Genomic DNA, 10,391 nt, shown 5'->3' with positions numbered 1-10,391 from the left:
TTAATTTAAAATTTCCACAGACGTCCCCAACACTCTTAATGTTACATCATGTCAAAGATAATGTTAAAACTGACGTGCTTAATAAACTGCCAGGTTGAGGGGGCAGTAAAAGGCGCGAGATAAAACCACACGAAAAGCATCCCTGAAATATTTTTTTATTTCAGTTTAAACATGTTCGCCAGTAACAGACAAACACATTTAATAAACACAAAAAATATTAAAAACAATTGTAACCGAAATATTATATTCTCTCACTTCTTAGCTACTTCCAATATAGAGAGTAACATGGAGCAATTGATTGGCGCGTCCTTTTGTTTAAATAATGAAATAACAAACAAATGAGGAACTTTGATTTCGGTCGAAGTATGTTGGGTTTTAAATTCAGATTCGGCGTATTAATTTATGAATTTTCAAGATAAATAGGAGAAGGCTTCGTTTCAATTTTGTACGGTAATTAAAATCCCTACAATACATGAAGAGAAAAACAGATTGCGCAAAAACAAATATCTCAGATAATAAGCTACTTACTTTGGAACTATCTTACCAATAATGAAAAATGTTAGTAGGGCGAATGGGATAGCGACAAGTGTATGTAATATAATTGTTATTAAATATTAATTTATAGTTAGAATACGATAGCCTGCAAAAATGAATGTCGTTGGTATTTTTGTCTTCATTATAGCTATTCACGTACATTTTTTCGGTAAGTATATAATATTATAATATATAATTATCTATAATTTCAGATAATTTTTTACTTGCAGCTTGATCACAGTTTATACTTATTTGCTATGTACAAAAAGTTACCATTTTTACAAGAAGCTTTTTTGATAAGATTAAGATTATATCTATTATTCTTCGTAGAGAGAAAAATTGTCACTAATTGTTGCTTTAATCAATTATTTTAAAAGAAACTCAAAACGATTTCAGAAAACTCAGATTCGTAATTGTACCATCTGGCCCTCAGATTTAAGTTAAAAACATAAAGGAAGAAAGGATAATATTTTTCTTGAAGATCCCAGGATAAGTGCGTGCATAATAATAATTCCTAAATAAAATGTGTATAAATACAGTTGCACAGAAGAAGAATTTTCAAATAATTTTTTAAAAAGTGTAAATTAAAATAAATAACTATACTGCTAGAAGTTTCAATAGCTGCATTAAAAAATCGAAAGACATTCCAAAATGCGAAGATTTTTTCGATGTCCTGAAAATTTGTTCAAACGTGGTTTAGTGCTTTCTGAGCGCTAAATATTCATATACATTAGGGACCGCACTTAAATTGCGTAATAAATCAAGGCGGAAGAAGGAGTCCAGAGATTCTGTTACATTTGATTAAGGTAAGGGAAAAGGGGTCATTTATCCATCTGCGTAATTTTCTAAATTCGCCAATGAAAAAACAAATAATAATTGTACAAAAAGTTAATTATGCATGCAAATAAAAACCGTAGCCAGTCAACAAGAATTCGAAACAAATTTGGGAAATTTTATTGTTCAGGAAATAGTCAGAGATTTTAAACAGAAATTTTTCAAAAGATCTTTGAATAATAATGGTTAAGGAAAAATAAAAAATTAGTTAGGAAAAGATTAGGGAACTTTTAAAATGAAAGTTTGTGGTAAACCTGATATAATATTTCTGTTAGTAATTTAATTTCCTTGTATTTATATTTATTTTTTTTGCATTTGCTTCCTTCTGAAAATATCTGTTTAATTATAAATTTTATTTTTTGTTTAAAAATTCAACAATTTTGTTAAAACGCCATTGTTTTTGGTTGAAAATTTATATTTTTGGTTTAAAAATGCAACTATTTTTGTAGAAAAGTTACTTTTTGCTTTAAATTCATATTTTGGTACTGAAAAGTCACCTTAAATATTTTTCGGAATAAAATTCAACTATTTTTTGAAAATTTGTCTTTTTATTTTTAAACTCGACCACTATGGTAGAAATTGCCTCTTTCTTTGTTGAAAATCTAAATTTTTGTTTGAAAATTCAATAATTTTGTTGAAAAGTAATTATTTTTTATTGAAAATTTATCTCATTCGTAGAAAATCTACTTTTTATAAACATTTATATTTAAACTAAAAATGTAACTAAATATCTTGTTTTTTCATATACATTCTATATTATTGGTAAAAAATGCATGAATTTTGTTAAAAATTTATTTTGTTTGTTGGTAAAAAATTCATCTGCTTTTTCAAAAACTGTCTAAATTGGTACAAAATTAACCTCTTGGGTTAAAAATTCAACTATTAAGTTCAAATTACATGTTCTCCTTTTAAAATTATTTAATAATTTTTTGGTTGAACATTCATTCATTTAGTTGAAAATTACGTATGTAATTTATAATTGAAGTGTTTCATTGTAAATTTATTTTATTTTATTAAAAACTTATTCCTCTAACTAAAAATTGCACTATTCTATTTTTATTTGAAAATGTATCTATTTTTTGAAAATTAGTATTTTTTTGTAGAAAATTCATCTTCTGGGTTAGAAATTCAACTTTCTTTTTTTACAAATAATTGTATTAAACATGTATGATTTTCATTAAAAGTTCAATTATTTGGTTAAAAGTTTAACCAATTTCGGTGAAAATGCTTTTCTTTTTTTTTTTAAGTAAATTTTTGTAATTTTTTGGTTTTGAAAAATCAACTGAAATCTTTTTTCGATGAAGAATTAAAAAAAGGGAACATATTTAGTATCCCCCCCTTCTATAGCCTTTCTGAGAATTGACGCCGCGCCGCATGTAGGTGTAACAGAGCTACGCGGGGTACGCGGGATATGCGGCTGCCACTCAGGCGAGCAGTCAGGCGTGAACAAACAAAAGTGGATCAGGCTATAATGAGTTAGTTGCCCCACCGTCAGTCCTGAAATCGGAGCTATAGAAGAGTTTCACTGTATTTTTATGAAAATTTGTCTTTTTAGTTTAAAAATGTAAATATTTTAGTAAAAATACAAAATTGTATGGTTAAAAATTTTTTCAAAAAGTCATCCTATCTTATTGAAAATTTTACTCATTCGTAGAAATTTTACTTTTCGTGTTTAATCTTATAGTTTGGTGTTGAAAATTCAAACTAAAATCTTTTTTTGGACGAAAATTCAATTTTTCTCTTGAACGTTTGTCTTTTTGATTTAAAAGTTCACCTTGTTTAGTTCAAATTTCATATTTCTGGATAAAAATACATCTTTTTGATTAAAAATTAATCTACTTTGCTTGAGGATTCAACAACTTCACTTGCCAATTTTGAGAGCCAATTTTTTGAGAAATCATTTTTTTTTTTTTGAAGATTCATATTTTTAACTGAAAATTCATCTCTTTGATTGAAAGTTGAAGTATTTGATTAAAAATTGATTTTTTTTAATTGAAAATTTAACGAAGTGGTTAAGAGTTTAACTAATTCTTGAAAAATTGTTTTTTTTTAAATGAAAATTTCTCTCCTTGATTGAGAATATAACAATTTTGTTGAAAATGTATTTTCCGTAGAGAAAATTCGTTTTTTGGCTTGAAGATTCATTAATTCAGGTAATCATTTTTTCATTTCATGTTTAAAAAAATGTATTTATTAAAAATTCGTCTTTTTGTTTTTAAACATTTATTTATTTGAACGAAGTTTCTTCTCTTTTGGTTCAAATATTAGTTACATGTTTTGTTGGAAATTTAATTAATTTATTGAAAATTGCCGTGTTCTGTTAAAAATAATCTTTTGTGGTAGCAACGTCTTTTTTAATAGTTTGAACATTTTTAATTTGTATCTGAAATGCGGTTTTAATTCGCCTATGAAAGATCCTACGTTAAAAATATTACAACATTACAATGTTGGTATGTGATTATTAATGGTCAGGGAAAATGAGAGAATGGCCAAGGAAAAATAAGCGAATATAAAAAGTTATGTTTTCACCCTGCAAAGCATGTATTATCTTAAAAACAAAAAATTTCCATTGGTTTCAAGTCTCATATTGTATTATTTCTGGAACCGTCAATTACGTACAATGATAGTTGGGGGGGAAGGGTGTTAAAGAGGGCCTATAATCCGTTACGCAATTGAAGTACGACCCCTAAACTAAAAAATGTATTTAAATTGAAAAAATTCTTTCAAAGTTTCAGTTTCCTCCAGTTCGAGTAGTGGTAGACGGGTCTCAACCGCGTACAAACCTCCTCCTGACACTGCATTTCCTCTGACACTACATGCACACAATGGTGTTTTTAAGAAAGGCGCCGATGGTCAGATGGAACCAGTCCTTGGTCACGTAAATATGTTACTTAAAGGTTTTGATATCGTTGGATACGGACTCGTCAATGAAGGGCCTGTAATTGGAATGTTTAATGAGGACGGCAAAATGTTTATAGTAAAATCCGGGACTCGCCAGATAATTGGTGAGAATATAAAGGAACAATATCGTGTAAAAGGAAAAATGCCACCGTTGCCGCCACAACCACATCGTATAGCTAAGAAGCCAAGGGGATTCTGGTCCTGGCTATTCCAGAAATAAAATACGAACCTGCTTTTGAGAAACATACATAAAATTAAACATAAAAGAAAATTTAACATTTTCATGAATATCTTGCGCTAATAAATAACTAGGATTTTTATTTCGAATCTGTAAATAGTTTAAAACATTTCAACAATTTATGACATTATTTTAATGTTTCGTACAATCTAATCTGGAATATCGCTCTGTTATATGGACCTCTCATCTCAATAAGCATATCAACTTTAGAGAAGCGTGTCATAAAAGATTTCTGAAATACAAACGGATTTCGAAGGTACGAGCTTTAAAGTTACGAGCGCTCCACAGATACGAGCGTCCCAGCTCTAAAGAAGCATGTGGAATTTTCTTCCCTATACCCCCACCCTTATAGAGAGTCGCGCATCGATGCCGAATTACAAACGCGTGCGTGCGCGAAGTAGGCCTGTGTTGCGCTGTCGCACATTAACCCTCAATATCTATGTGTCGCAGGAGCGGGAGCCCCTTTCCCCGTCGTGTCTTTGGAAATCCCTATTTCCGAAACTCTTGTACCTGTGGAGCCGGAGCGTTTCTCCATTGAAAAAGGCTTTGTATCTACCCTCCTCCGGGATCTGATTTGAATACTCGTTCTAAATTATTTAATGTTTCGACTCTTCATGACAGACGTCTATTTGCCGGCATCCTATTCTTGTTCAAATTGCTTCGTTCTATAATTGGCTGTCCGGGACTGTAAGAAATTATTCTTTTTAATATACCTATATAATTAACAAGATCTATGGATCCAATATACTTGGCTTCCAGCTTAGATCCTCTATGACAAATTTATACTCTATTCCCCAAGAGAATAACCTTCGGGCGACCCAACCTACGTCCACTTTGCGCATCGATGGAAGACTTCCTTTAAAGATACATGACCGGTACGCTCCCTGAACGTCACAAAAAATTGAATTTCTACTCTAATATTAGACACTTCCATTCAGGCAACTTCTTATTTGAAATTATCTTCGATCAAATACTCATTTTTGTGACATTTAGGGAGCGTGCAGGTCACGTTTCATTAGAAAGGCTTCCATGCTTCCATAATATATATTACACATAATATTATAAGCTCTTCTTTTAGTTTCTTATAATAAATATAGGTAATACAATGTACTTTTGAAGCTCCGTAATTGGCCTGTGACTCGTGGGCTTATTCCATCTATCAATTAATTAAAATATTAATTAATTCAGATATGCTTTTATTTTATACCCTACAAAATGTTATTCCAGTACGCAGTTACACTCGCGAGAAGAAAGACCCATAGAGAACTTTTTTTAAAATCGAATGCATAATTTTTCTTTTCATTTAAAAATTAAAAGCTTTTAGTTTGATTTTTAAAAATTAATTCTTATTACTTTCGATAATTTCGAAGTAATTCAATAAAAACTTGGATTTTTTCTATTTTCCAAGCCATTTCGTCAACATTCGTTAAATTTTTTTTGTCCGAAAAGATGTTTAGCAGTTGCTTTTTATGTCAAAAAAGGGAAAGAACAGGATTCGTGTGATTTCTACACGTTGTCCTAATATTCCATGTCCAAGATTATTTGATTGTTTTTTATCGTTTTCTATATAGATAAATATTCTGTATGCATTTAAGAAATCTAAAATTCTATTCCTCTATAAACTTTAATTTTTTATGTGCCAGATTGCACTTAATTCAGAAATATCAAAATATGTCCGTATCATTCTGTCAATGAAGTTAAAAACATCATACAATTGCGTTCTCTTATTTAGCTTTTCCATTTCTTATGTTTTCTTACTTTGTCAGCTTCTTAATTTAACATAATACATAGCCATAAATAAATTCATGTATTTTTCCCTAGCACAATCAAAAAATCGCCTTGAATTAACGAAACCATTTCTTTCAAACAATTTTTTTTCATTCAGCCAAAAATAACTTTATAATGTTGAAAATCACTAAAAATTTCAAAAAATGTTTACTGGGACCAGAAACAATTTTTAACACTATTTTTAATCGTTAGGACAAAAAGAGGAAACAATGCCTAAATCTTGGCGTCCTTAGTGGTTAAAAGGTAATTTAAACATTACCTACCGTAGTCAGGCGCGAGACGCGTTCTTAGCGTCACTCCAAAAGCGAAGAGGGATTCATAATTTATCACTACTTTAGGAAATCTCTTATAAAAGGTCCCTACTCAATCGGTAATGGGATAAGTGGGGGCGAGGAAAAACAGTTTGACTCTTTAGTTGACAAAAAATTGAAACAAGTAAACATTTATTACATTCTAAATTTAAAATGAATTTATAGAGGATCGCTTCCTCACAAATCAAGAGCGTTCCTGACTGAACGGCGTAACCGTTACGAAATCACAAATCGGCTTACATCTAAATTGACACACACACAAAAAGAAAACTCTAAACAAACGAAAGGATAGGCTTACATAATAATTACTGTTGCTTCGAAACGCGTCACAGCTACCCAATATAGGCATTAATCCCGCTTACGAAATCACTAGAATTGCACAAGAAAAGAAAGAAAACTCACATCAAATTTAAAAAAGGCACATAATTAAAGCTCTGGAGGTAGAATTAAATTATATTCTTTGCTGACGCTTACCTAAATTGGACGTGGTTTCTCACAATCCTCAGTCTCTATATGCCAAGAAATTAGTGGACAAATAAGTTCCTTCACACAAGCCGATGGCCAAGATTAGACTGGATAGCGCTTTGCTGCTCTCAGCATCCCCTCTTCCATCAGTCCCGCCAGAATTGCCTAGCCATCAGGTGCTGCCCTCTTTACCCCCACTACCGGTTGTTACTTCCGTGTATCGAACAGAATGTTCCCCTGGTGGTCTGCCGGCTCTATGTTTCCTGGCAAGGTGGCTACGCCGGTTTGTTTTGAGATGTGCCGGGCTGAGTATGGTTCCGCACGTCGTAAGTAAATTTGTTTTACTTCACTCGAGTTGGTAAGGAATCAGTAGATGGTTCCACCGTGTGTTTATAGTGACTTCGTGACAAGAGGTGCAACGATACTGGGTGCAGTGTGCAGTGGTGAGGCTGAGTGTTGAACGGTGACAAGTGCTATCTGCTTTGTTTTTGTTGAGATTTTGAGGGAGCGAGGAACACTTCCGTCGATTGAGACAAGAGCTGAGATCCCTAAATACAATGAACCTCCGGCTTTCTTATTTAACTTGGATAACAAATAAAAGGTAATCTAAATAATTTCCCAAAGAGTATAAAAAAATGTGCTAACCTAACCTACGATTGCTTTATTCACACTCATTTTTCATCCTTCTACACTCATACTCAATCTTATTTGAGCTAGTGTTGGCTATGGGTAATTCTGCGATATTAGATTTGAATGATAATTCGATAAATCTGGAGAAGGATCCGTAACGATTGGCAAGCTACAACGTCACAAATTCTTTTGAACCAAAGAACATGCTTTGAATCGAAAAAAACTTTTTTTTAAATACAATTTATAGTATTCCACTAAAATTATCTTAAATGCAAAAAATAAATATAACATAACTATAATCCAGGGAAAAATACGTGGTTTTTTCACGGTTGAGAATAATTTTTGAAGTCCAATGAAATTTAGATTCGAGCTATTGAAGTGGGCCATTTTTCTTTATTTTAATTTATAAAAAATTAATTTTAAATTACTAAAGATCACAATTTTTTAAAGTTTAACACTTTTCAAATTTGAAGTTAAATTATTTTAATTAAAAGGCGTTACAAAGTAATAATTATTTCACTTTTATTTATACATCGAAATTAGTTTTAAAAACATTTAAATACTCTCTTAACATTTTTTGGGAATAGAAAATTACTTCAGACTTTTTCAGGATTCATAAGGGAATCATTTTATCATCTTGAAACTTTCAAAAATCCTGAAAAAGCTTAAAAATTTTATTGCAAAATCTTTAGTAATCTGCAGTTTGTGTTAACGTTTTTGGAAATTTTTCAAATTTTTCATTATTTAAAAATTTATAAAAAAACTTTAATATCTCTTTTAATGAGTTAAATTCTTCCTAGCACTTTTAATAAATATTACAAAATTTAAAAAATGCCTTAAAATATCTCAGACTATTTTTTAAAATCTTTTTACATATTCTCTTGAAAAAAAATCTCTTGGACTTAATTATCATAAATAAAGAATCATTTTCAATTTTTCTAAAAATCCTTAACCATTTTTTCATATTTCTAAAATTTTACGAAATGCTTGAAAATCTTCTACATTTTTTGTTCAAAATCTTTCAGCAAAAAAAACTTATTTTCAACTAAATATTTAAATTCTCAACCAAAGAGACATACCCTCATCAAAAAAAAATCAAGAAATAGTCTCTCACTCACGAAGTAAAATTTTTTAATTAAAAAATATCAGTTTTCAACTAAATAATTCAACTTTCAACCAAATAGATGAATTTGCAACTAACTAAAAATATGAATCTTCAATAAAAAATATTATTTAAAAAAGTAGTTCAACAACAATTTTCAAACAACATAATTGAATCCGCAAGCAAAGGAGATTGACTTTAAGCAAATAGTTGTACTTTTATTCCTCTAAAACCTCTAAAATGTAAATTTGTGAAATGAGAATGGTCATATTACAGGATCAATACATAAATGGTTCTTTTTTATTTATTGTAAAAATACCAGGTACAGAATTTATTAGAATTGAGAATTTTCTGAACTCTTTCAAGTCACAAAAGCTATTTCTATACGAAAAAGATGAATATGATTTTTTTCTGAGAAGCAGGATGATGATTTTTCTGTTTGTCAACCTTTATTATTTATAAAGAAACATAAATTTAAAGTTTGTAAATATTTTTTATATATTATTAAGGCTAAAAAACAAATTCTATAAATATCAGATACAGCGATTTTTTCCACAAAAAAAGATAAATGTTGTCTTTTTTCATTTAAAATTAATAATAACAAATATTAATATTAATTAATGACTATATTCTGCAGTTAGGTGAAACTAGTAAGCTATTTTAGTACATTTAAAATCGACGCCAAATTTTGTCAAGAAAAGAGTATGTAAATTATATGTTCGTTATCATAAATTTGTTATAGGCCGTTAGTCCTAAATTTAAGAACCACTAAGAAAGAAATTTACCTCGTCAAAATCCCCGCTCGTGTTTACAAAATAAACCCAAGCTGGAAAATCCTTCCCGGCTAATTGCTTCTTAATAGTTCTCCAGGCGAGCTTGCTTTCCTTTCTCTCCTATGAGTCACTACAAAAAGGGAGGATAAGACGAGAGAGCCACACGCTTTGCCAGGTACAGCTGCGGTCGTGGACATTTTCTATCATGCGCCGACACCGTGGTCAAGGGATGACAGCCTTTGAAAAGAACGTGTAAGCTATCACCGGTCTTCCCCCCCCCCCTCTCTCGTCTCTTAGGGCAGACGGCCAGCGCATATCTAACAAGGGCTTTACAATATAATATCTAAAAATAAGCTTGAAACGGCCTAGCCACGGGAAGAAAACTACCCGGGTCTAGCATTTACGTATCTTATTCGCTAATCCTTTAATATTTATTTTTAAACAGTTCTAATATTTTTTCAGAATTTCTAGGGATAATTTTGCTTTGGTTATTCCTTTCTGTATATTTGAATTTGTTATTACTATGCCTATTAGTTTTATTCCGCATTCCTTTCCATGTATTTTATATTTTCCATTGCTATGTATATTATTTTCCTTTATTACTAGGCATATTATTTTACTCCGCATAGTATATTATTAAGACCTCTTTTATATTTTTATTATTGACGGGAAAGTCCCGGCCATTCAGCAGTCCGGCAGCTGCTACCTTCTTTACTCGAGCTCTTGCGCCACGAGATATAAATACCAGTGCTACCTGCACATTCGGCACTCACGCTCCGACGATCGTCCGGACCACCTCGTCCTGACGACCGATC

The 10,391-nt window shown here is 31.0% G+C and overlaps 1 protein-coding gene across 6 annotated transcripts in view; it reads right to left on the bottom strand.

The window, feature by feature from the left end:
- The window catches only part of LOC117172443, a 157,996-nt gene extending 148,309 nt beyond the window's left edge, over nt 1-9,687 (bottom strand). The window contains exons 1-3 of one of the 6 annotated variants that reach the window (XM_033360388.1): nt 7,081-7,159; nt 6,905-6,975; nt 5,018-5,192 (exon numbers count right to left, since the gene is read on the bottom strand). In XM_033360388.1, the coding sequence (XP_033216279.1) occupies nt 5,018-5,042 (25 nt within the window). In that variant the 5' untranslated portion in view covers nt 5,043-5,192; nt 6,905-6,975; nt 7,081-7,159. Of the gene's footprint in view, nt 1-5,017; nt 5,193-6,558; nt 6,721-6,904; nt 6,976-7,080; nt 7,170-9,588 lie in introns of those variants that run through there. The other 5 variants (XM_033360414.1, XM_033360397.1, XM_033360423.1 and 2 more) reach the window with 5 other exon arrangements.
- Between the last annotated feature and the right edge of the window lie 704 nt (nt 9,688-10,391).

This window comes from Belonocnema kinseyi, chromosome 1 (assembly GCF_010883055.1).
Source record: "Belonocnema kinseyi isolate 2016_QV_RU_SX_M_011 chromosome 1, B_treatae_v1, whole genome shotgun sequence".
NCBI lineage: Eukaryota > Metazoa > Arthropoda > Insecta > Hymenoptera > Cynipidae > Belonocnema > Belonocnema kinseyi.
This window is presented reverse-complemented; position numbering and strand designations above follow the sequence as displayed.